This window comes from Chenopodium album, chromosome 4 (assembly GCF_948465745.1).
Source record: "Chenopodium album chromosome 4, dcCheAlbu1.1, whole genome shotgun sequence".
Classification (NCBI taxonomy): Eukaryota; Viridiplantae; Streptophyta; class Magnoliopsida; order Caryophyllales; family Amaranthaceae; genus Chenopodium; species Chenopodium album.
The window spans coordinates 10145340-10173205 of NC_137837.1; the positions used below are offsets into that span (position 1 = coordinate 10145340).

General features: G+C 33.6%; 2 protein-coding genes across 3 annotated transcripts; one reads left to right on the forward strand and one right to left on the reverse strand.

The window, feature by feature from the left end:
* The first annotated feature begins 5346 nt into the window (after positions 1-5346).
* LOC145628869 (protein TRANSPORT INHIBITOR RESPONSE 1-like) lies at positions 5347-9970 on the forward strand. Its single transcript, XM_081681296.1, has 3 exons — positions 5347-6042; positions 8032-8524; positions 8808-9970. Exons 1-3 carry the CDS (start codon positions 5519-5521, stop codon positions 9621-9623), a joined length of 1833 nt encoding a protein of 610 aa, XP_081537422.1. The 5' UTR covers positions 5347-5518; the 3' UTR covers positions 9624-9970.
* Positions 9971-13273: 3303 nt separating this feature from the next.
* LOC145628870 (protein HASTY 1-like) lies at positions 13274-26771 on the reverse strand. Of its 2 annotated transcripts, none has more exons than XM_081681298.1 (22): positions 26446-26771; positions 25592-25693; positions 23669-23812; positions 23508-23588; positions 23309-23378; positions 22864-22934; positions 22598-22761; positions 22442-22513; positions 22112-22352; positions 21275-21337; positions 20919-21197; positions 19321-19434; positions 18981-19107; positions 18721-18884; positions 18519-18620; positions 17666-17769; positions 17296-17578; positions 16601-16845; positions 15397-15900; positions 14864-15158; positions 14559-14742; positions 13274-13923 (listed from the first exon to the last, which is right to left on the reverse strand). In XM_081681298.1, exons 1-22 carry the CDS (start codon positions 26554-26556, stop codon positions 13844-13846), a joined length of 3600 nt encoding a protein of 1199 aa, XP_081537424.1. In that variant the 5' UTR covers positions 26557-26771; the 3' UTR covers positions 13274-13843. The 2 variants fall into 2 exon arrangements, with proteins under 2 accessions (XP_081537424.1, XP_081537423.1); XM_081681297.1 differs by having other exon boundaries at positions 13275-13923; positions 18715-18884.
* Between the last annotated feature and the right edge of the window lie 1095 nt (positions 26772-27866).

Sequence of the window (27866 nt, forward strand, 5' to 3'; positions counted from 1 at the left end):
ATTACTAATTACAATATTCTATTACCCCACCTACTATGACTCACTTATTTCCTCCACCCTCACATGTCACACTATAAAATGAATCCATTGATATTAATTTACATTAAACAACTCAGTGTGTTAATATATTTGAAACAGACTCATCCTATGTACATGCGCGCCTTTTCACTTACTGCATATTTAGCATTAGTTTGATGTATAAATATCACTTCTTCTATTTTTGAACTTGATCCTCGCCATTAAAATAAAATCATAACATGTTTAACAATTGCAAAGAATCAACTAATTTATTATTAAAGAGTTAGTAATAATTAAAATGAAAATAATAAAATAGTATAAAATAAATATATATTTCAAATAAGTAATAATTATAAAAATAAAAATAAATTTTTTAAACAATGACAAGAAAATTCAAATCAGAACAAACAGATTCAGATCAGATCACAAACATTCAACTCATACCAGAAATATTCATATCCGGATAGAAAGATTCAGCTCAGATCAGACCATATCTTACAAAATTCGACCACATATCTTTATTTCAGGTAAAGAGAACAAGTACTGACTCTCTCTTTTTCTTCATGGCCACAATAACTTTTCCTCTATTCTTCGGTTCTTCCTCCTCTGGTCCTTTACCCACAACGCCACCCACGACTTTCACTTGATATCACCTTTATTCAATTCTATTTCCTTTAACTCAATTCGATGCCTCTTCTTATTACCCTTCTATTTCCTTAATATTTATAACTATCATATCAAAATACATAAAAATCAACTTTATACGAGTTATGTATATGCATTCTTCGTATTTGAAATTATTAAACATTGTTGTATTCAATTTTTTTTTCCCAAGTTTGTATATGCATTCTAAGATCTATCCTTTTTTTTTTTCCACCTCAAAAGCTAAAAAAGCTATCCTCATTGAATGATTTTCCTTTACAAAAATAACCATAATAACTAGTCTCTTGCGATCTTGAATCATGTACATCCAAAATAATGGTGGATGATATTGTCAATAGTGCATGTGATTAGATGTTATAAAGATGGTCGTTCAGCAAAGGCTGTGTTGCTAAAATAAAGTGTTGTGTACTCAATATTTTTGGTCCAACAAATGAGTGGGAGTGATGTCCATTCTTATGAAATCAACCATTCGCTATTATTATTATTGTTATCTAATTTGGCACTTCACTTTTTATTAACAATAGTGTACTGTACCACGTTCGGGCCAAAAATATTTGTGCATTATCTACAATTCTAAATGGATTATATTTTAAAATTACTATGCATAAACGATTAAACGGAGTACATGATTAGTTACAAGATGGGAGTTAATTAATATTGTTATATCTATCAAATATAAAAATGGTTTGTTAATTATATACACTATCATCAGTGTAAATATATTGTTACAAAAATAAACAAAAATCAAAGGAATCAATGTGTAATAGCAATTAGCAAGTGTAAAAAAAAAAAAAAAAAAAAAAAAAAAAAAAAAAACCCGACTAATGAACTATTTATTATATTCTGTATTTTTTTAGGAAAAATGTGCTTAATTAATAGAGGAAAAATTAATAATACAAACTATCGAGTGAGTTTGGTGAATTACCCAGAAAAGCCCTACTAGCTCTAATATTACGAACACTACAAATAAAACACCGGTACAATTTCCTTACAATAAACACTCGGTTTAAAAACATATAATTGATTCATATTAAATTGTAGATACCTTTGGTCTTTTTTTTTTTTTTTTTTTTAAGAAATTGACCATTACCATATTGAAACATCCTAGGATAACAAGGTTAAGATAAAAGGTTTTTCAAAGTAATTAATTGAAAATCCATTACTAAGTTAATATTGATGTACTACATAAACTAAAGAAAGTTAATTTTTAACTGTTATCATATAGGACTCATATGATACAAGGAATGGTATTAATTGAAATTTCGAGTCAATGTTATTATTATTATTATTATTATTATTATTATTATTATTATTATATATTTAGAGAGCCACAAAAGCAGGAGGTGAAATTGATTTCAATATCATCTGAAATTAGAAGAGAAACTCTAATTACCTAAGTAATCGTGTTGAAGTATATCATACCAAATAACACATATAAGCGTCCCACATTGATAAAAGTTGAGAGAGTCAAACACTTTATAAGGCTAAGGGGCTAAACCTATTATTGCCAATTGGTTTTGGGATAGAACCTTCTTTGGTATTTTGAATGGACTTTCTCTTTCTCTTGGTTTGCGGGTGCGGTTCAGACCCATATTTAACATGGTATAGAGTCAAACCCACGGTTTGGGACCTCTTTAATGGCATGAAGTATTTTAGGCCAAATTGAATTGGCTTATGTGATCCTTGAGTTAAAGAGACCTTATATGTGAGGGATTGTTGAAGTATATCATACCAAATAACACATGTAAGCATTCCACATTGATAAAAGGTGACCCTATTTGAGATCTTTAATGACTTGAGTGTATTGTCAGGCCTATGGTCTGGGACCTTTAATAGCGTTAAGTATTCTTGAATTATAAGTATTCTTGACAGATAGATCGTTAGCAGACGAGCATCGCCCAAATCGCCTCCGATCCATTGCCACCCCTAGTTAATGTACTAGAGACCATACATGGAGTCCTAATAAATACAACCAAAGAAGTTTATATTATAATGCTTCCAATTAAAACAAACTTATAATTATATTTATGAATTTTATAAGCAACAATGTAAAATATGAAGCCCTTGCACGTAGATGATGTTTTTCCCCTCGCCTTATTAATTATTTCAAGTCTAAATTTCCTTGTAATTGACACAGGCCCCTTATGTGCATCCCCCAAAAAGGCATGGGACAAGCTAAGTGGGATAAATGGAGTAGTAAGCTAAGGTATATCTTAAGCTACTAGTATATATATATTTATTACGAAAATGAAGATTTAAAAAGAAAAGAATGTGCACACTTTATTGTAATTTAAATGTTAAAGAAAAAATATTTGGGTAATATTATAATAAATCATTAAGTACTTAGAATTTTTATTAGTATATAAAAGTGTTAAGGGTCTGTTCTCATACGTTTATTTTCAGTTCAGCTCAGCCTCTAATTTCCTTCTCTTATAAAATATTCATTTCAATTCAGCTCAGCTCAGTTTAGCTGATTTCAATCTATTAGAACATGCCCTAATAGTATAAATACGTATTGGTAAACATCAAACTTCAAACGTTGCAAATAAAAAAGAATTGATGATGTACATAGTATATTGTTTTTTTTTTTTTTAAAAAAAAAGAAACTAACTAATTGTTAGAGCCCAAGCAATGCCAAGTTTGGTAGAAATTAAATGTGATAAATCGTAATTAAATAAAACGAACAATCCCCAACAGTGTGAGTTCTATCCACTTTTTCATCCATTCCTTTTCTTTTCTATATTTTTTTTTTTTTGGAATTTTACTCTCTCTCCCCTTTATGACAATACATACCACACTATTTGTTTTGTGCTAAAAAAAAACTAATTTAATAATTTTTTTTTTTAAAAAATCAGAACAATAATGCAAATTAATTATATAGAATCACTATCACAGTAAAGCAGGAAACACAGAAAAATATATAAAAAAAAATAACCAAACACAACTTATTAACTTATGCAAATTTAAACATCTAGCACAGTCAATAACTTTACAATAATCCCTAATAATCTCTGTTGCAGAATTCTTCACATTTTATTGATACCTTTCTTTCTCTTAAAATTAGAAAAGCAATAGCGACAATCATCTTGAAAAGGCTGACTTCTAGTATTAGAATGATATTGAGTAATTAGAATTCACAACCCTGAGTCCTAGCCACTAGGGCCTGTTCTCTTCAGATTGTTTTCAGTCCAGTTCAGCTTTAATAAGTTTAGTTCTTAATTTCCTTCTCTCATAATATATTTAGTTCAATTGAGTTCAGTTCAGCTCCAATAAGTTAAGTTAAGTTAAGTTCCATTCAGCTTAGTTCAATCAATCAGAACAGACCCTATCTAGGTCACTAGAAAATTGTTAAGATCTTATATATCCATCGGAGAATAGTTGATCAAATAGCAAAAGAGAATTCACATTGAAAGAAACAAATGCTTGATGGTTTCAGCCTCTTTCTCATAAAGAATACACAATTAGTGATGTTGAACACCAATCTTAGGAATTAAGATTATTAGTGGCCAAGAATAATAAACCACATCATAATACCTTAATAAATTAAAAGTACTTTGTTGTAAACTAGTTATTCATGGTAGTATAAGAGATAAATGGATATTATTTGAATTATGAATCATGCTACCTTAAATATTATATAAATGGAATTTTAAAAGTCCTAAATTTTTCAAAAAGGTGAAAAATTATTATCATTCCCACAAAAAAAAAACATAATTGTTTAGTGTACCAAATCTAATCATTTTATGAAAGATAATATACAAATAATTCCCCCATTAATTTTTAGTTGCTACATTTTGGATTTGAATACTATTCACATAAATTACCTTGGGATCTTTTTGTGATTTATGCATGAGAAAAATACAAAATAATATGAGTTCATGTTAGATTTGTTGATATATATTTTCAAAATATAAACTTATTCATGATTTTTTTTTTCTTATAATAATGAAGGCTATGGAGTATTGTGATTTTAAATCATAAGATACTCAAGCACACTTAAAAAATGTGTCAACTAATAGAGGTAACAAAGGATTATAATCACATAATTTTTTTCTTATGAAATTATATTTATGGAATAAGTTCAATAAAATCATGAACATATCAAATACATATACACCAACATATTAAAGTTAGTTATTGTAAAAAAAAAAAAAAAAAAAAAAAAAAAAACCTTCATATTAAAGTTAGGTAGAGAACAAGATATGAGGAGTAGAATACTTCCACAAAGCTATCAACTAATTTGACTTTTAACATAAAACTTTACTACACAATTGTGCATAAATTGAAAACACTATATTTGGCAACAAAAAAGAAACTAACTAAATTATCAAAACTCTAATCATTATTTGACCCCTCTAAACCCCATAAAACCAAATCTCATTCCATAAGCAATAATAATAATCAATACCATAAGATACCAAATCAAAGTGAAAATAAAAAGGAAAAAGTTGATATTATAATCTAATTGTACTACAACCCCTAAATCATTCATTACATTACATTTCATTACACAAAACCATAAAAAATTAAAATAAAAAAATTTTCTTTTTTTTTTTTTTCCTTTTTTGTGAGTGGGTGAAGAAAAGAAAAAAGAAAAAGAAAAAATCCACCCAATAAATAGTGAAAAATATTGACCCACTCACTCCTCACCCAATCATCTTTCCCCCTTATCTTCTCTCTCTAACACTTTCTCTCTCTAAAACTCAACCTCTTTCTCTTCATCTTCTTCTTCCTCCTCCTAATCTTTTGACTCAGATCCCATCTTTCTCTCTCCTCCATTTTCACTTTCTTCTTCTTCAGATCTTCAATCTTCTGCAACTTTTTCTCAGATCTAACAATGGAGCAAGAATCCCCAGCAAAAATCCACCTCAAATCCACCTCAAAAACCACCCCATTTACCACCCTTTGCTCCTCTTCCTTCCCAGAAGAAGTTCTCGAACATGTTCTCTCCTTCATTGAGTCACACTCCGACCTTAACTCAGTCTCACTCGTTTGCAAAGCTTGGTATGAGATCGAACGATGGTGTCGTCGTCGGATCTTCATCGGAAATTGCTACGCTGTTAGCCCTTCGATTGTAATCCGACGGTTCAGAGACATCCGATCTGTTACCATTAAAGGAAAGCCTCATTTTGCTGACTTTAATCTTGTTCCTGATGGTTGGGGTGGCCACGCTTTGCCGTGGATCGCTGCGTTTTCCGACGCTTTTCCGGCGTTGGAGGAGCTTAGGATGAAGAGGATGGTTGTCACTGATGAAGCTCTTGAGTTGATTGGGAAAAAATGGCGGAATTTTAAGGTTTTGGTTTTGTGCTCTTGTGAAGGGTTTTCTACTGATGGTTTAGCTTCTATTGCTGCTAATTGCAGGTGGGTTTTTGTTAGATCTTTCTGGGTTTTTCTAATTTTTGCTGATTTGTTTGAAGTTTTCTGCATTTTTAATGGTCATTTCTGGGTTTGATTGTTAATTTTACTTTAATTGGTTGATTAATAGAATTAATTGTGTGATTTTAGTTTGTGGGTTTTGTTTAATTTTATCTGGGTGTTTTAATTTGGTGGAATTTTTTGATGATTTAGTTTTAATTTGCAGTACTTTAGTTCAGTTGAGTATACTTTTGGTATTTGTTTACTTTATATATTTTTTTCATCATTTCAAGTAATTGACTATTGCTGTTGAATTGGGTGCTTTTGTGTATTGTATATGGATTTAAGATTTGACTTTGAGCTTTTTTAAATTGTCAACTTTAGCTGCTAGATTTGTTGCTTCTGTTGAAATTCATGGTTGGTTTGGTGATTATCTTCAGACTTCAAATGAGATTATGCTATTTTGGTTATATTTGAACTTTATTGTATTGGATTATTCAGAGAAGAAGACCATTTCCAAGATTGTAGCTGTTGATGTAATTACATAGCTTCTGTTTCAGACTTTGATTATCGAAATCGCAGTCTCCTTGATTATGCCGGAAATAAATCAGTTTTTGTTCCTTAATTTTCACTTAAGATCTGATTTTGTTGTTGATTGCAATTATAGCTTCCTGGTCCAACCCCTGGCTTTGTTTTTCGGCAAAATTTGTGGAAATGAAGCATTTTTGGATCTTAAATGCTGATTAGGAGACTTGTTATTTTGGCTATTGGTATAAATTAAGCTTCTGGGTTCTGTTTAATTAGTTGTTCAGTTTAATTATACTTAATTATTTAGAGTACATATAACTTGAATTTCACTGCTTTATCTGCTGAATTTTGTGCGGCTTTCAGAAGCTCTATAATTATCTTTATAAAAGATTTTGTGGTTCTGTACTAGTATCACTGATCTAAGGCTGAAAAAAGAAAAAGGTGAGTCATCATCCGTTGGTATCATTGTCTAATGTGGTACCTTCAATAATGGCGTGAAGAAAGATTTGGATGTTTATGGGGTTGGACCACACAGTATATCTCTTTCTCTATCTCTCTGGGCAAGCATAGTTGCTTTCTATTTTGGATGAGGGTGATTGCTATGTTTGATCAATGCGCGATTTCATGCGTGTTAATTACTATGTGTATTATTTCTCTATGCTACAATGCCTACAATACTTGTGTTTGTTAAGAGGAAGTCTCATGCTCCTTTTCAGTTTTCCGAAATTGCTACACCTTCTGTCCGATTTAACTGTCACATCAGTTCATGTTATTACATTATTATCATGACTATTAAATTTGTTACATGGTGGGATTATTTTTCTTCTAAATTTTTTGTGGGATCTTTCGGTATCTGATAAACTATTCTTTATTTTGGTTTGTTTCTTATGTCTAAATGCAATAAGAATATAGAATATCTATGCATGGGTGGTTCTTAAGATTTTGAATTTATATTTAAGCTTTGGGTTATCTGAGTTGGGTCTGCATGGAAAGTCACTATCTGATATTGCCTTTACTTTGGCTTCTTTTTCTTTGTTTTATGGTCCACTATATTATGTGGTTTGTTTTCAGTTTTGGATGGTTGTATTTTGGACACTGCAGGCCCCCTTTGAGATGCTGGGTTTATTTTTATTTATTTGTTTTTGCCTTTGGGTTCCTTTATCTTTTCTATGGATTCTAAAGAATAATATGTAATTGCTTGAACTTTGTGGAGTTGCTTTTCTTGCTGATGTATCACAACATCTGCCCATGAAGTCGATCGGATTCTGCTCTTGATTCCTAGGCTGTGTGAATATCTCCTTTCTTCATTCTTGATGATGATATAATATCCAATAATTATGATATGCTTCTTTTAACTGCGAGTTTAAGCTTGCAGATTGTTGTGTTTCCTCTTATTCTAACTTTATGTAATAAGGTTGATTATTGAGCTTCTAATGATTGTTTTTGTGGCTTGTCTAATATTTACAGGAATTTGAAAACTCTGGACTTATGCGAAAGTGAAGTTGATGATTCAAGTGGGAATTGGATAAGCCATTTTCCGGATACTTATACCTCACTAGAATCTCTGAATGTTGCCTGCCTCATCTCAGAGCTGCGATTCTCTTCTCTCGAGCGTTTGGTGAGCAGATGCCCAAACCTGAAATCGCTCAGGCTCAACCGTGCAGTGCCTCTGGATAAGCTCTCAATTCTTTTGGAGAAGGCTCCTCAGTTGGTTGACTTTGGCTCTGGCTCATTTTTGACTGAGCTCAACACTGAAGGCCATGATAAAATTACTAGGGCGTTTGCCGGGTGTAAAGAGCTCAAGGGGCTATCTGGGCTCTTTGATGTTGTCCCTGCTTATCTTCCCGCCCTATATCCTGTCTGCTCGGGGCTCACTTCTTTGAATCTGAGTTACGCCACTATTCACTCCCCTGATCTGATCAAACTTCTCAGTCACTGTCAGAGTCTTCAGCGTCTTTGGGTATATCTTTAACTTGCTAATATCTTTTGTTATATATTTTGGAATCATTGTTGTGATTTATTGGCTGATTGTAACTCATAAATGGAATTGAGTCCGCCTTTAAGTTTTCTCAAAATTAAGGAGGTGGAATATTGCAAGTGGCTAAAATTATGGGGTGGGTTTAGGCAAGATGTTTAATTAAAAAAACAAAAAAGGAAATTTTGCATCATGATACACCTCTTTAGTGTCAGGAACATTAAGGAAATTATGCGCCATGATACTCTCTAATCAATGATCAATGCAGGTACTTGATTACATTGAAGACAGTGGCCTTGAAGTGCTTGCAGAATCATGCAAGGATCTGCGGGAGCTACGTGTCTTCCCCTCTGAGCCTTATGTTCAAGAACCAAATGTTTGCCTAACAGAGCAAGGCCTGGTATCAGTCGCCATGGGTTGTCCTCAACTGCAATCTGTTCTTTATTTTTGCCGTCAAATGTCCAACGAAGCATTATTCACCATTGCGAAAAATCGCCCCAACCTTACCCGCTTTCGTCTATGCATCATTGAGCCCCAGTGCCCAGACTACTTAACGAATCAACCTCTAGACGAGGGTTTTGGGGCCATTGTTGAGCACTGCAAGGATCTCCGCCGCCTTTCACTGTCTGGTCTCCTCACTGATCGTGTTTTTGAGCTCATGGGGACCCATGCCAAGAAACTCGAGATGCTTTCCTTGGCATTTGCCGGAGACAGTGATGTGGGTTTACATCATGTTTTATCAGGGTGCAAGAACCTTAGGAAGCTCGAGATTAGGGATTGCCCATTTGGTGGAAGAGCGCTTGTGGCGAATGCAGCCAAGTTGGAGACAATGCGATCCCTTTGGATGTCTTCGTGCCAAGTGAGCTACGGGGATTGTAAACTGCTTGGCCAGAAGATGCCGAGGTTGAATGTGGAGGTTATGGATGAAAGGGGGCACCCTGAATCAAGGCCTGATGAATCCCCCGTTGAGAAGCTTTACATCTACCGGTCAGTTGTTGGACCCAGATTAGACTCTCCGGAATTTGTTTGGACAATGGGTGAAGAAGACAGCAATGAGGGTCTCTTAAGAGTGGTTCCTGTTTGAAATGAATAATAGCAGCCAATGGGGCCTCGGCCCCTGTTGAATCAGGTTTTAGAGTGGTTGCGCGCCACTTCAAAAGGTTAATCGGATGTTTTAGTGCCGATTGGGAAGATATATTTGGGAGGGTAGGGATGTATGTTTATTGATTGTTTGTGTACTAGTATGGTGTAGCTAGGATTAGAGGAGGCCGCGGTTTCATCTTACTGATCTGCGAGACCTTTGAAATTTGTATGTATACTAGGGCTCATGGTGATCACATTCATTTCATTTCATTATTCAATGTAACTGAATAATTCAATCTTCAATAACTTTTGCAAACTTTGCAAATTATTCCTTGGTTTTTTAAGCTAGATTTTTGCTAAATCTTGAACAGAAGATGCCTTTTCTTCATAACAACAGTATCAGCAAATCGAGCATTAATAATTTTGATCCTTGTATCCATGATTAATCATATTATAAACTTCAAGAAATTATGTGGAAAACTACCTTATAAAAATTGATTTTTGCAAAAACCCGTTGTAATAAACTATCTTATAAAGCATAAAATGTTGTAAAAGGTGCTTCGGTATTTATTTATAGACTTTGTTGGGATTTTTTTATTTTTTTTCTTCAGTGTAGACTAATAAGCTTTGAAAGAACCATACACTATATTAAGTAAGCTTGACTCAAATAATCTAGGAATTAAACATGATATGAATCCGACTTGAAGTGGTCAACCCAAAACTTGTATCACTCGACAGAAGCCCTTAATAATTTAGATACAAACCCTTAATAGTTACGAGTAATCATTAGATGACATGACGGAATACAAAACGGACTACGTGACACACCGACATTATTAAAACGCCTTTTAATATATTAGTAATTATTAGAAACATCTTTTAATATATTAGTATAGATGTTATTCCACATTTGCAAGATTTTCCCTTTTTATGAAAGAGTTTGCCCATAAATACAATTACTAGCATTAAATGACCATAGATACAAAGGACACTCAAACTCAGATTAAATGTTGTTCTTTATGCGTTTCTTTTGTTATTTAGAGTAATTTAAGTTTTCATTCCTGTAAAAAATGTAACAATAATGAAATCCGAGTTTAACAATGATTTACGGCCTATTACGTGATTATTAGGAGACTAACTTGGATTAATTTTGCTTGGGAATAATAATAATAATAAATAAATAAATAAATAAAAACTTGGATTAAATTTTTGTGGCATAAACTGCATGGGCAAGAGCAATTTGACAACCCTTAGGACCCATTTGTCAAATAGTTTTAAAAGCTGTAAATGATGAGAGGAACATACAAATGTGGCTATAATAAGTGTTCATTAATGAGTATCTACAATAATAATTATAGTATTGTAGTCCAATATGTCGCTTTTTTTGGTGGTGTAAAATTTGTTGTACTTCCACAGTTGCACTACTAATTAAGAATCTACTCGTAACAACTATAGAGATGTACAATGATTAATTGTTGATGTAAATAGTTTGGAAGTCGGCACTCATGACTCATGTAGCTTGATAAAAATGTCAAGCAAAGCTCATAAATGCAAAGAAAATCAGCTTGTTACTCTATATTTATAGCCGACTCATGCTGTCATAAAAAATACAAAAATTACATCATATAGTAAATTCGGGGTAGTTTTATGGTGTCATAAATAACAGTCATTGATAGGGTACGATACATCTCATGGAAGCATAAGTGCGCATATGCTTAGGTTATCCCTTAAAAGATATCTATAAATAGAGTGTGGAACATCCACTTGACACTTTTAACACATAAACATATCGATTATTATCACAATTTTATTAGGAAAACAAATGTCATCACATTTAGTTGGTAATGTTAAAAGGAGAACTCAAGTTACAACTTTCATAATTATGTTATCACAATTTGTGATGTAGAATTACTTTTTTTCTTTTTTTTTTTTGAAAGATTGTGATGTAGAATTTCTAAGAGAACATATTAATATCTTTCTTTTAATGATTGAATTAAGAGAATGATAACACAAATATGTAATTACTAATTTGGATTTCTATGATTGATGTTATCATAAAGTCTTGGTTTCATTATTGTTGTTGTTGTTCATCAAGGAAAAAAAGTTATATCTAAATTTATAACGAAAAAAGTAAAAAGAAATAAGTAAAGGGTATGATTATTTTGAATATTGATAGTTTGGTGGTAAATCCCCCATCCTAGACCCATTGATGTTGATTTGGAGCCATCTTGGCAGACCTTGGTTCATGTTCATGAATTTTATGGCCTCCTTAGTCCCTTACTTTTTCCAAATCTCTATATTTCATGTTTATCGAAAATCGATAGATTCATCAATTGGATTGAGACATTTAATTAATCACATTTATGATATTTATGTGTCATACCTCTCTAAATATGACAAATTTATTTTCTGCGATACACTCGAACATATTCAAATAGTTTTATTTTTAAAAAAAATAAAATAAAATTGGGGGTGCAATCCAATTAGAAACTCTTTTGATTGTGCTATTGATTATTTTATCATATCATAAATTATTTCAAAAGGTACTTTACTTTCTTGCCAAAAAGAAAAGTAGAGCTAATTCAAGAAAAAAGATATGGATGTAAACGTGTTCAATCTTACTCCTTTCGAACAAATAATTTAGGAGGCCTACTAACAAGTTAGGATAGACTTTGTTGGGTTTCAGCTCATTCAATTTAGGATATACCCTTTTTTTTTCATTGAAACTTTTGTAAGTGTAATGGTTAGCAAGATTTTTGTAGACACGTCCAATCTTCATTCATACTACCTTAGTTACATATTATTTGCAACGATTAGACATTTTTCCTCTCTAATTTATATCAAATCGTTGCAAATAATATGTAACGGAGGTAGTATAAGAAACTAGTTTTTTCTGCACGAGTTTTTTTTTTTTAAATTGATGTGACAATGAATTATGACTTACCACCATATGACAAAGAAATGCATGTTAGTGTGTTAGAATTCAAATAAATTTTTTGGAAGGACGGCTTTATGAGCCAAATTTTGAATTTTTTAGATGTTTCTGGTTTTCATGTACTACATAATACTATTTTGGTTCATATAGCCGACTTCACTTATGAGATAAAAACTTTGATTGATTGTTTATTTTAATGTAATTATTATGATGTTTGGTGGGAGGCAATGTGCCAAGTAATGAGCAAATTCATAACAGTGATATTAGGCAAAGTCACTATATTGAAAGGGATGTAATTGAAAGATATGTTTATGAAGTCAAATTATATATGGATAACAATCTCAAGATTGTAAACTCACTCAATTACCATTTGTATATTACAATGTAATTATAGATCATCACATCAATTGGGGATCATGAGTACATAATTCCATTTTATGAGGGTGACGCGTGGCAAATTAATGTTTAATGAAGAGAGGTTCCTAGTACTTATTCTTCTTACCCTAAAAAAATTTAAGACGACATATTATAAATAGGCAAAAGCTAACTAGATTTCATAAGATAGATTGCCTAAACCTCATAAAGTTCAGAAATTCGTAATTTTTAAAATTTCTAACTCTCTAAAAATACAATCTTCTGTCCTCGATTCAAATTTGCCAGTAGTATTTCATTTACTAGTATATCTAAGTATCTAACCTATCTAATTTCCATCCCTAAAAATCTTCGCACCAAACATACTCTCTCTAGGCCTTCCCTCCACATATGTTCATCGATAATGAATATGACCGTAAAACAGACCACACCATGAAGGTTAAATACTCGAGATAATGCAAACTTATCAACTTTACATATGATAAAATAAACAAAATAAGGCCCTACATTACGCTAGAACAGTTCTAAGCCCAGATGCTGATTATCCAATCCCTTGTTCAAAAACCTAATTTAAGTTAGCCTACACTTTTTCTAAGGAACAAGCTCAAAAGATTTTATGTACTATGAAATTACAACATACATCAAAACTCTGCTGTGAGGTAAAGAATGTGATAACAAGGTCCATTTAAAACTGATCATCAAGATGAACAGATATAGAAGATCACACAAGCAGGTTTTAGATGTCGCAAGAATTCACATCAGAGCCTACAGTATCTGCCTTCTGATGTCAAAAAAGATGATATATGATGCCCCAAAACATGCTCAAAACTCGACTTCTCTATACTGTATTCTGTAAATTCTGACTTAAACGGAAGAAGTTCTTCTGTACAGGGATAATAATTTATAACTAGCACTCACATGATTGTGGCCAGCCCTATAGCATCCCCATCTTCAGTTCTGGTATCTAAAGTGCTACTGGTGGCCCGAGATCTCACTGAAAAATAGTTTTAAGCAGATAATCACTTCAACTGACAATATGGGTTTGTCAGAGAAAACAAGTTCCTTGCAATACAAATTAAAAATTTATAATAGCACTTATGCACAAAGATTATTCTGAAAACCACACCAAGTGAAAAGTCTATTCTGAAAACCCATCACTATATCAAATAAATCCACCCTTCAATTTACTTTGTATCCAGTCAACCAAACAAGCCCCTAAGTTTCACATTACACCCCCTCCCTCTTTAAGTTTTGATCTCCCCTTGGTTGTTTAATTCAAATAATTCCCCTAAGTGAAGATATAACTTATGATAATTGTTTTCATGCTAGGAGGTGGATTTCAATCAATTTTCCTTATGTATAAACCCCAAGTGCACCTAAACAAAGATGCAGGCTAAAACTATGAATTATACCCCACATTTGTAATAAAGTATCTGCTATGTTTGACCTTGTCATCTTGAAAAATAGGCACATCTGTGCAAAATCACAAGGTTACTCCGTGGATCCTTTCTTCCCCTTCTATTCTACTTTGCTAACTTCAACGAGATGGTCCAATTGAATATGAATAAAGACGAGCAAAAAGCCGGGGGTGGGGGATAAGAGGAGAGGGAGCGGGAAGCACCAAATTACCTGTCACGTTTGTGATAACATTGACACTCTTTTGAGCACCAAGTGCTTTTAACTTGTTTCCAGTTCCCAGTAAAAGCAAGCTTTTCATATGCTGCTTTTGCTCCTTGGGGCTTGCTGTCTTGGCCAAAGCTTCCTCAAAAGCAGCTAAATCTTGAGGGTTAATGCAAGGAAGCGTCGACAAAATCTGAATAAAGCCAAAAAGAGAGAGAGAGAGATCAACAAAAGTTTGTTGGTATTAAGGCAGGTGTTTTTAAATCAAATTACTTCACCAAAGCACCACAGAATTACTTATGATCTCAACTCACCTGCCTAGGCGCGGGGTTTCTATCTGCTAGATAGAAATAAATCTCACGACATAGACTAACCAGATCCGAGCTTACAAAAGCATTTGATTCAAGGGCCAAACCTTGGATAGCTGCATAGAACAAGTCATTGGAGACAAAATCTCGAAGTTCCCCGTTATTTGTTGAAATACCCAAAACAACAATAACACCACAGAATGAACAAAGTTTTGCCATAGCTTCACTATCTGTCCATTTAAAAGCATCCAGACATAAATGCAGGGCTGGGACGGCTAAGGTTTTGTGCTTCAATAGAAAACTGCATGTAACAAAAGATGAGAGGCAAGTCAAAATAATAAGAAGTAAAGAGCCTTATGTTGTGGACTCTATGGAGCTAGAACAATTATAACATTTAATTAGGTGCCCAATAACGCTTCCAATTATTGACTAGAAGCATTGAGACAAATACAAATACAAATATTGCATATATAGCTATGGTTCCATTTCGTTGAACAATATATTACTGATATTGTAAAAAAAATTAAAACATTGCATACCTAACAGCGGAAGAGGAGGCTAATACATCTAAATCCTTCAAAGAGGAAGCATCAAAACGAGTAATATGGCCTGAATGATCCAAAGAAGGAAGACCAACATTAAGTGCAGGAGAAGCCAATGCTGACAATATCCCACATACTTCACGAGTTACATCACGAAGCAGCTTCTCCTCCATTACTTCTACTTTCAGATCTGATCCTCCAAGTACATTGCAAACATCTGGAACCTTTGCCCTACCTTCATTTAAAAGACTTGACCATGAGGAGCTCAGAGATGGCTGAGCATGATGAAGTATTGGGTGTAGAAGTTTTTCCAGCCATGTCCCCCATAACTCCGGAGGGCAAGACTTGATTAAAGGGATGATGACCAAATGAATGAGCTGCTTCAAATGCCTGTATTCCATTGACTGCAGATTCTCCACCAGAGCTTGAACCACGGAATCGACATCCAAACTTCTGAAAAAAGCATCTCCTACAGTAGTAGATAAGCCCACGACATCATACCTAAAGATGGTAAGGGTTATAAGTTAGGAATAACTTCAAAATCATGAAATGTATGCATGTGAAAGTTGATAACATTGGAAGAATATTGATGGGGTATATAAAATAGACAAATATGTATGCAGTCTATGCACATTGAACTCCAAGTAAAATCTACTACAATTTATACCCAATAATAATAGTTTCCCTGGCTTTACGTTTAAACAAAAGTTCACTTTCTCCATGATGTCAAATGACTATATAGCATGGTTAGTGATAACAACATCAAAGTCTCCTGAAAATGACGGCAGAGAGTATATAGACACCCTTTCCTTATATAATACTCCCTCCGTCCCTTATAGTTTGCCCAAGTTTCCTTCTTATCCCTTTGAGTGTGCCACATACTATGAATAGCTGTGAGGGACCACAACTTCCTTCTCACACTCATCCACTACATTAAGTCCCACCATTTTTATCTCTCATCAACTCCACGTCTCCACCCAGCCAAAAATAAAATAACTAACAAAATCTCGATGGGACAAACAAAAACAGACAGAGAGTACATATGAGTGGGCATTTTCTGTTTCGATTAAGTAAAAAACGCCTCTATCACTGATTAGTAAAAAATGAGGACAATGCTTAGAAAATGCAGTAACAAAACAGGGTCACCTAGGAATAACTCCAAAATTAAAGATTAAGCATAAACTTCAGTGTGCAAACATACCCACTGTCTCTGATACCTCTTAACCAATTACGAATGTCTTTTTCATTTGGCTCTCCATAGGAATCCTTGCTCATATCTGTCAATGATCCGTCAGCAAAGCCCAAAGGAGCTTTTTGAGCTTTTGTGTTCACTTCTCCAAGAAGACTAATACGTTCTATATCACTCATGGTAAGTGCAGCTTTCACTTCTCCTGGTAATGATTGGACCACGGCAGGAGACCAAAGTGAATGCATAGCACGGAGAAGCTGCAGCAAGACAAAATTTCCATGCATTAATTAGATCATGTAGATTATTATTATTATTATTATTATTAAAAAAAAAATTTAAAAAAAAAAAAAAAAAAAAAAAAAAAAAAAAAAAAACCTTGCAGATGCAATACATGAATAACTCTAGTTCTCAAGCCCTGAATTAGATTCTTAAGAACTAGACACAACTTACAACAATACTGTTGCACAGTAACTGTCTGCAATTACTATTTCAAATATTTTTACTTTTTTTTTTTTTTTTGAAGAAACTTTTTACATCTTTTTCTAAAGCCGAAAATAGCAATGGATAATTATTTGTGAAAGGGAGCAGTTTTTTTTTCTTTATTTTTTTATGAGGCCACAATTTCTTTTTTACTTTTTTTTTTTTTACAGAAAAATGAATAAATACATGAAGAGCCACTTGAGTTCAAATCTTGTGGGAGAACATACTTTTAGAAGAGGTGGCAACATCCATGTCAAATGAGGAGCCATTGGTTGCACAGGTGTTCCTGCTGAGATATTCTGTAAATTATTCTTCCGGATTCCAGATCGCTTAAGTGCCCTCTCAAAGAAAGTTACCGTATGGAAAATGGACCACATTAATGGTGTATCCGCACACAAACGAACAAAACCAGATGGATCAGACAAATAAGCATTTTGCCAATCTTGCTGGATCCACTGTATACTCAAAGGTTCAAGTAACCAAGCTAAAACTTCTTGCTGCTGCTGAACACTGTAGCAAATGTAATACGTCACACATCAATACAGAAAATTACACAACAAATTCATTTATTAAGTTAAATGCAGATGAAGTAATTACCCAGCAGCAGAAGCCATAATAAGAAATGCTTCACCAAGAAGATTATGTTCTCCACGAAGCAGACGTCCCTCATTTTGCAACTGTCCCATCATGTCTGCTATCCCCTGTAAGAAAGCATTATCTATCTTGTTTAAATACAGCATGTATTATCTAAGACTTCCAAAGATGTTTTCCTCTCGATTGACAAATGATTATAAACTATAATAAACTTAAGAAAATCACTAGAAGAAGCATGCTTGAAGAGTTATAGTTAGTAGTTACTGCCAAAAAAAAAATGTAGGAAAAACGTAATTACAAAATCCATTAGGAAATACGAAGAATGCACATGTATTTTAGCAGTAACCTGAACAAAATCCGAACAAAAAGGTGGGTTCTTACAAGGAATGCAGTGTCATCAAAACCCAACACGATCAAGGCTTTGTTCTCTCAGCCTGAAAAAAGGAGTTCTGGTCTGAATTTTCTAAAGTCTGGCCTGGTCTGAATTTTCTAAAGTCTGGTCTGGTCTTATTTTTTCTGATTTGATCTGGTCTGATCTAACTAAACTTTGACCTTGATTGTACATCAATGTATAAGAAAAAACATTATGAAGTGGAATCTTGTTAGATTGGTCTCATCGTGTATTTTTCCAAATATAAAAATTTCATAAATTTTACAATTACAAAATCAAAACAGTATTAAGAAGATATAATCTGATCTTGTCTGAAATTTTCTGATATGGTCTGATTTAGAATAAGTAATATGGAGTAAGTAATAAGAATAAGAAGTGAACACGGCCTAATTTTCTAGGGATGTTCACTTCCAATCCAAATTTCCTCTTTCCCTAATTTGAAAAGAAGAGCAGGCCAAGAATCACCTTCATGTGAGGCAGCAAACTTTTGTCAGCAACTTTGGCAATTCGGATAAAAGATGTACAGATCTGCAGCCTAGCATGTCGGGAACTGTTTGTAGAAGGATCCTACAAAATTTATAAAACACTTACCAGATTAAAAAAAAATCCGAACATACAATAATCCAGCACAATAGTTGGAGCCAAAAGATAAAGGAAAAACCTTAACAATAACAGGAAGGGAAGTCAAAAGCTCAAAAAGCTTTTTAATTACAGCACCAGCTGCATTAGGGTATACTTTCAAAAATGGACCCAATGAATGCATATAGTGGCCAAGGACTTCCACAAACGAAGGTTCAGTCCACTGTAAGGTAAGCAGCTGCTGCAGGAGACCTTTAATTTACAAAAATTAGATAATTTTAGGGAAAAAAAAAAATTGCAGGAATAAAATTGCAATAACTGTAAATATTTGAAGAGTTGAAGTATAACCTTCAAATATCCGACACAATGCAAGTTGAATTTCTGAGCTACCACTAGCAAATTCATCTGACCCATCAAAAACCGCAACAACAACGTTTTCTAAGGCCAATTGCATGCTCTCCAGTATGGCTAAATCCTGAAATAAGAAATATCAGCTAAATATTTTTAAATATACTTATTGTAAAGACACTATGACATGTGTTCTACAATGCTCCTCCAAGTTTTCTTTCTATAGAAGATGCATTTTGTCAGAAAGAGAAGAATACTATACAAGGATATTGTCCGCGAGTAAAATCAACTAAAAAATGAAATTTTGGAGAATGTTATATATATAAACATATCAACCTACCTGAGTTGGCACTGAAGAGGATACTAAGCTCTGAATAATCATGATTGTTCTCTCAGACACCCTTGTAGCAGCAACTATAGGTTTGTGGTTAGAAACAAACCGAATAAGCTCCATCTGACAAATGGTAAGGTGTCAATCAGATGAAAGGAAATTGAAAAAAGAATGAATGGGCAAAATGAACCACAGACAAGAAACATAGATTATAAGAGAACCGCTCAATCAACTTGCATGTTGCAAACTTAATACAGCAGAAGGCCTATGTTAACTTTAATTTATTCAGATCACAGTCTCCAGAAAGTAGTGGTCCTAGTGTATACATATATTGGTCATGAGTGTGTCATGGCTCAAAATGCTACTAGGATGTACGGAGTAATTGAGTAAGTAAAATGCTTCTATAAATTTACATTTACTTAAATATGTAAAGATAAAGCTCTTAATAATACTGTGAAGGACACCTATTTGACTGTTGAGGGACATCTCAACAAGATATAGCTAAAACATAGCAATGTCATTCAGTCTCAGATTTTTTAATCCACCATTGTTTCCAGCTTTATTTCACTATCTCGTATGCCACAATGTCGATGTGAATGTAGACAGCAAACAGTGAGACATGCCCACCCATCAAACTTGACTGCTTCTTTTATTAGGCTGAAGATTCCGCACATACTTCAGATTTGTAAAGACAACCCATGGAGAATAAAAATTTCTTGATTATCAATAGTGATGAAGTGGCTCAGGTTACATGCAAGTATAAGGAGCTACATGGGCAATCTGCTCCGACCGGACGATTTCATAGATGCCACTAGCTACGAGGATTATGTTACAGACTTACAGTCAACAAAATTGGGATTAAAAGAGAGAAACTCAAGAGACAATTTTTCTTCTGCTTGCCTATATATTATAGAATAGCTTAAATTAATAAATCCCATTACGTGCTGATATAGATGTACAACAATGCTCATCAACTGCTCTTTGGTTTTTTGTGCTCTGAAACCGTAAGTTATTTAGAGATTTTGGGAGTTTCTTCCCATAAAAATCTGTTAGCTATCCTAGGCCCTGTGGTGAGGTGTGATATTTTATTCATCAATGATTTCTGTTTATTCAGCCACTGCTCCTTGTCACAGCCTTATGGATTAGAAATATCTATCTAGCATAATTTTCTGATAATAACTAATTTTATGGATTAGATTTCACAGTATTGTTTTTTAGAATGTGTATTTTGTAATCTATTCACAAAGGCTAAACACGCATACAAGAGATGACACAACTTTGTTAAAGATAGAGCATATGATTGGAACGAAATGCTTTCAAATTACTCACAGTATTGTCTCAAGAATTTGTGTTTCTGTTACAATTACTTTAATATCCCTAAGCTCAGACCTTGATCCAGGGATATATGACATCAACTTTTGTGAAGATATAATTCAAAAGCAAAACAAAGCAAAACTAAAGCAGTTCTGCCTTCCAGATAACTAGTGAACCCGTTTCTTCTACATGCAACGAGTAAAAATAAAAAATAAAAAGGCACTCATTTTCAACAAAAAAAAGATATTAGGCACTTATCATAAAGGAAAAAGATGAAGCTTCATATTACATACCAGCTTAGAACGATACTGTCCAAATTCTCCTTTGCCCTCAAAATCATCACTCCACATTTCTAAAGGTCCAAAAGAATGTGCTGTCTCGGGATGAACCTTTTCTTTTCTAAGAAGACGTGGGAAGGATGTGTCTAGAATTGCACCACAACAATCATCATTGATAAAATTTAAGATATTACTCTTCTCGCTTTCAGCCTGTCCAGAGCCAGCAGAACTGTTAACTGCACCATCTCCAGTTGCATGAACTTTTGGCTTTGACAGTAGATCTCTCATTAATGTCTAGAAGGAAGCGTAAGTTCTTGGTGAGTGAAGATCTAAAATAAAAATTACACGATGAGGTCGAGTTTTAAGCATACCAGCCAGAAAGGCAGTGACTGGCAATGGAGGGCCAGCTTATAATGTTGGAAGTACCCCAGCATCTGCAGAGATAAAAATGTCTGAAGTAAGCATCAACTATTAAACAGTAGAAGTATCAAGTGTATAAAATACACGACTACAAAAGACCATGATGCTCTGCTCTATGATGGATAAGCAACAACATATTATGTACAAATCAAATTTTGTTCTTTTCTTACGCAATTTTTAAATTCCCCTTGTTTATCATCCTCTTTGGAGAACATCAACTTCTAAAACATGATTTCTTTTTTATTGACATACTTTAAAAATATTGCAACAAATTAAAAATTCATATAACAAAAATTATTAGATAAAATAATAGAGATCGTGAAAAATGGCCTATTCTCTGCAATATAAAATAGATAATCAGAGTATTAGATTTTTTATTAAAAAAAAAAAAATAAAAAAATCAAAGAGCTGGCTCAAGGTTTTTTGTGCCTATAGAGAGCCGGATGAAGTCTCAATATATACAGATTAAAAAGGCAACATAATAATAATATTGGGGACACTTTTCAATTCAAGTAACTGCTTTTACAAATTGAATAATGCACCAGCAAAATAGTACTATCATTTTTTTCTTTCTAGTGTGGTTTTTTGCTGGGTATGATGGATTTTTACCCTTCATACCGATAATCATACTTGTGATACTGATATATTTTACTAACACAAATGTAGCTGCTGAGCCCCTGAATACTCTTAAACTCAAAGGAGATTTGACTATATTTGTCCATTACAAATTTTATATCCCAAAAATAAATATGGAGCTTATAACTTAGGCAAGCAGGAGAGCAGCTCACCTGTTCAAGATAAAAAAAAAGTATGTTAGTCTTAGTATCGCTAGAGATGCACATCAGATTTGTTGAACCCAGAGAAACCATGCACTCGCATATTAACTCTGCAAACTCAAATTCACTGTCATCAACGGCTCCACTACCCAAGCTTGATTTGTGAAGGAAATCTTTGGAAACATTCATCATAGTCTCAAAGATACTGCGCACTGCAGAATCAAAAGCTGGAGACGCATCAGCTGGTCTCTTCCTGCAATTCACAGGCTTATTAACATTCAATTGATACCCTAGTGACATTATAGATTAGCCCTAAAAGCGATTAAGGAGCTCACTGCATACCTTGCAGAGACAAGTTTGAAGAACTCACAAGCATGAAGACGAAAATCTGGAGAAGTAAGCAAGCAGCCACACCTGTAGTACACAATTTGTAAGAAGAAAAAGATATCAATCTCAGCCCACAGCTAGTTAAGAAAAACTTCATTACAGTTACTTTACCCATAGATTATGGCATATTTGCCAAGATCAGGCAACGGAGCCCACTCAGCATAAGCATTTATTGCATTCAAAGTTGCTGTAACTGTAGCTGCATGCTGTTTTGCAATGTCTAGATGCTGCTGATTAGCCTCATTTACTGCAGCTCCAAAGTGCCTCTCTAGCAACTGCACAAGTATCATAAAAATGAGGCACTTGCAAAGTGATGCTTATGAACTGTGACCCTAGAAAAAAGTTGTATACTTCTTAATTCTTTTTCTTAAACTTACTGTGTATAGCAAAGGTAAGATGTCTGGCAGAGATTCAGTCAATCCACGTAACAAGAGCCTACGCCGGTCACCTATCGATTTTTGGTCCAAAAACAAGTGGAAAAAAAAAAGTACAAGATAAATTTACATTCTGCAAAAATATTCCAATGTACGAGAAGAATTAAGCATGTTTAATACCCAATACTTCAAATAAAGAAAAAACTATACTATATGAAATGATTTTGGTAGCTCTAATACCAAAAGTAACAGAACATATTGCTTAATCATTTAATGCACAAAAATCTTCAATTTGCTTATGCGACAGAATTCATGAATCTAACTTCAGAGCAAACACCCCCCCCCCCCCCAACCCAACTTAACCCATAAGCAATACTAACATTTGACAAAGCAGTAGTTCCCAGGTGAAGTGAATGAATGGAAAGAAATTGAGCTTCTCCGTCATTACCTTCCAAATCTTCATTATGAACAGTAATATCTTCAGGAAGCCACCTTAGCATCATTGACACCAATTCGGCCTATAAACACATTAATAAATTAATAAGTAATGCATACCGCTAATTTTATTCACCAAGGAAAGAGTGAGGAACATAAAAACAAATTTAAAACAAGCAGCTAAAAACGACAAAAGTTATCAGGAGAATCACTTGAGAAGGGCCATTGTTAGAGAGGGCTGCAACCGAGGGGAAAAACTCCTGCAACATATTCGGGCCTTCTCTCCTTACTATCTGTAAATGGAAAATGGGATGAGCAACTACACTCAAATCAGACTGCACCAAATACAAATCAAAGAAAGTTCAGTTGATACCTCTGCCACAAGAGCAGCTGTCTGACTTTTTAAAGCCCACTCCTCGCATGGATCTGCAACCTGAGACATCAGGTCAACAGCGATGCTTGCAAAGTTGCAACGTTCCGTTGTATTCAATTCTTCCCAACGTAGCCTTACCAGATGCTACAAATCATCAAACAAAATCAGATCAAGTTCATATACACATTGGTATTTGGAAACTTGATTTATAGAAGATAATTAGATTAGGCAGTCAAATCTTTCGGAAGGTCAAGAATCACAAATCACATATAAGATGAACAAAAGTGAAAGCCCCTTAGCAACAGAAGTACAACAACAAATCAACTTCTATTTAAAACTTGCAACTGAAAGCCCTTGCACCAGATTATAGTATCAACAACTTCTAACTTAAGCATGTTAAGTTGAATACAATCTTCATTATACAAATGATCAAATTTCCTACTGCTGAAAGCACACCAATACAGTATCCCCCCAATGCTATTAGTCCTATGTAATAAATAAAAACAAAAAGGAAAAAATTTCAAATATCCATTTACTAAATCTGGCTTATCAAGAGAGCCAGTCTACAAAAACTTGAAAAAGCACAAAGGGGCATTCAAAAATAAGGAACTTTGAGAGCTATTAGAGGATAGAGAAGTAGTAAGCTGTAACCATTGTAATCCCATGACCACATCCTACTCACTGACAGATTCTTTTGTATGGTGCTAGTAGGAACAAGCAAAATAATATAGGCTATTGAAATCTCAACTTATCTTAATACCATTCAATCAATCACAATACCAGATTCATGTTAGAACCTTTATATGACAGATAGTTTAATTATAAGCTTCATATTTCAACCTATACAGCATGAAGTTGAATAGCCAGATTGGTTTCCCGTTAGGTAAATACGGAAATGAATATTGGAAAACCTGTTAATTCATTTGTTATATCTTTAGGCCAAGTTTCAGGATCGTTGGATGTTATCCTAGACATGTCTTGCTAGGCCATGACTTCTAATAGGATGTTACGGAGTAACTAGTTTACCACAAAAAAGGTATAAATATAGAAGTCTTACTTCTAGACTAAGTAATGAATTGCATTTCATTAATAAAACTCAATCAGGTTCTACTCCAGCCTTTTTTTTAATCCCATATCTGACCAGCTAGATTACAAACCCAATGAGCTGAAAACCTTTGACATCAGAACAAGCTATTCCTTATTTATGCCATATTATGAATAATATCTTTATCCAATGTTGTACATGATATTGCAAAGATGTCTTCTTTTCCTTGAACAGAAAAAGACCAAAAGGTTCAAAACTACGGCCACGTCGCTAAAATCTTTAACAGGGTACCTTAATTTGCTTTATATATTTATAGTTGTCTAATCCAAATAAAAGAAAAACTTCTTATTGAGTTAGCTACACAAAAAGTAATCACAAATTGTGAAGCCAGTAGCAATATTCCAAATATGTATGTATGACGACTTTTGTTCTTGAAGACAAGCTGATAATATATAGGTGAGGTGCTTTCCACAATCCTGCATATATTTCTGATATTCATGAGGAAGAAATTATCATCATGATGAATAGATGTAAGCATATCATTTGGACTTATAATTTCCCAAGATCAATATTCAAAACTCAATGCTCCCCCTTCTGCTGAAGATGCCAATACCAGGTTATAGATTATGCTTGAGTAGTATTACCAATTTTAGCATAGGGTTGAATTACCATTTGGTACATACAAAAAGTTTTGAAAATAATCAATTGACAAACTTTGGTTTTGTATTCATCTACGATCAATTTCACTACAGTATTGATCTTAAATGAGGTAAGCATTGTACAATGACTTCCATCTACTGCAAAGTTGACGTAACTGAAGGAGATGATTAAATCAAATAAACTAGACAATAACAGGTGGAAAAGAATCTAACAGCAACCTGAAGCATTTTGAACGCCTGCAGCCGTATTTCAGAAGACCACTCCTTCTTAACTAAAATGATGGACGTACTAGCCAAGATACGTACATCCCCAGCTTTAAACTGCAAAAATTGAAACAGTTCATGGCTATTACACAACCAAGGAAAGAATTTCAAAAATAGCAAGCAGCACAGACTAAAAAGAGGCCAATTGAGGACAGACATTCAGTCTTATCCTTAAAAAGAGTAATCCACAGTTCAAAGAAATTGTCATATAATTATAGTATACGAAAAAGGACAAGGAACATTACAGAGATTTTCAATAACAACATACTCAGTCAACCAATGCAGATAGAAGTTTGATCCAAGCAATATACATAATACATGCATCACATATATCATCAGTTTGAAGGTTTAAACCAAAATTTAAGCATCAAAGAAGGATTGTAACAACAACTAGAAAATATACCAACCACTACTTTGTTTCAATATCTCTGAATTCAGATTAAGTTAATTCATTAAATCATTTATACAATGCATACTCCAAAATTCTGTTTTTAGTATGCTTACATTAACAATCAGCTACCATAATTTCAATCATCAAAGTCTCAAATTAGGGCTAGAATGATCCTTACATACCCATAAAATGCACAAAAGGGGTTCCACACATTTGATCAAATAACCAAACTTTAATCAATTTCATCAACACACTCAAACACACCAAGAAAACTGAAATGGGTAATTACAATATACAACAATGGGTATCAAAATTAACAGTTCATACATTCAAAATTCAACAATTCGATCATAATCAAAATTTAAAATTCTAAAAAAAAAAAAATTACAACTCAAAAAGCAAAGTTAAGAGATAATACAGATTCTAAGTAAGCAAAGGCAGCCCTGCGAGTATCTGGGGTAGAGCTCCAATCAAGAGCAGCGGTTATGGCTTGAGCTACATTGTTTGCTATGTTACCACTTTCTTCCATTTTTTTTTTTTTTTTTTAAATTTGTAATTTTTTGGGTTATTTTTGGGAGAATTAAATAGGGTTTTTTTGGGTACCCAAATTAAATTTATATAGAAAATTAAAAGGGGTTAGATTGAAGAAGAGTTTGCTTTGATTTGGCGCAAAAGAAAGCACAAATACCCTTAAAACACAGAAGAGAGAAAACAGAAAAGAGAGTGTATGAAATTTGGAGTAGAACAAGGGAGGAGAGAGAAAGTGAGCAAAGTGGTTTATTTTTGGTATTTATAATTAACAATGTTTTTGAAGTGAATAAAGCATTCATAATTATCATTATTTTCAGGAAACGGCACAATACTATTTTATTAATTATGGCCTAAATACAACTCAATATGTTTCCATAATGCACCATTAGATTAGTACTAATATTATACTCTCGATCTCTCGTCAGTATCAACGAGACAACGAGGTCTTGCCCTAGTGGTTAATATTGAGAGGTTGTGTGTTTAACTGCTTATATCTCTGTTTCATATAGGCATGCTTATTCATCATTAAACGTGCGAAATTACCACAATAAGCAGTAATTTATTATTGGACGGATTACTCTATGGTCATAAATAAGTAAATCATCTCACATCTCCACAATTGTATATAGGGGTGTTCATAAATCGGTCCGGACCGAAAAAATGGACCGTACCACCCCGGACCGGACCACAATCCGGTCTTCGGGTCTTGAAATTCATTTTTTCGGTCCGGTCCGGTCCAAAACCCTATAAAAACCGATCTTAGACCGGACTAGTTTTTTTATTAAAAATATGCGTGAAACCTTAAATAATGGTTAAAATTATCCTCAATAAACTTAGAAAACTTTAACTTTATAAGTTTTTTTGTACTAAACATACTAAAAATGACGTTAAAATATAGTTTTTCCTTTACTTTTTTCGTGTTTTCCATTACTTTATTAAAAATTTAGAACTCTTTTAAAAAAATTCTTAAATCGGTCTAAAGCGATCCGGTCCAGGTTGGACTGATTCTTTCGGTTTGGTCCGGGTTCGGTCCTATCTTAATCGGTCCGGTCTTCAGTTCTTAAAATTCTTATTTTCGGTCCGGTCGTGGACCGATGAACAGCCCTAATTGTAAATAGGCAATTATTGTGAGAGATTTTTGTGTAATTACAATAATTATGAGTTAAATGGATAAAATTTATTTTGTTATTAAATGTGAACAACATCACTCCATAAGGAAAGATATCATTTTTATTTGTGTATTGACGTGTATATCATGGTGTTGAATTAAAAATGTGGTGTTTAATAATGAAAGTTTTAGTCACAACT

Bases quoted from the DNA above. Each gene is read 5' to 3' on its own strand.
- LOC145628870 (XM_081681297.1), bottom strand. From the start codon at position 26,556: ATGGAAGAAAGTGGTAACATAGCAAACAATGTAGCTCAAGCCATAACC. The intron at 22,762-22,863 runs GTAAGTTTAAGA...ATACTTGTGCAG, and splicing joins TCTTACCTTTGCTATACACA to TTGCTAGAGAGGCACTTTGG. The intron at 22,514-22,597 runs GTAAAGTAACTG...TGTGTACTACAG, and splicing joins AAATATGCCATAATCTATGG to GTGTGGCTGCTTGCTTACTT.
- LOC145628869 (XM_081681296.1), top strand. From the start codon at position 5,519: ATGGAGCAAGAATCCCCAGCAAAAATCCACCTCAAATCCACCTCAAAA. The intron at 6,043-8,031 runs GTGGGTTTTTGT...TAATATTTACAG, and splicing joins TCTATTGCTGCTAATTGCAG to GAATTTGAAAACTCTGGACT. The intron at 8,525-8,807 runs GTATATCTTTAA...TGATCAATGCAG, and splicing joins AGAGTCTTCAGCGTCTTTGG to GTACTTGATTACATTGAAGA.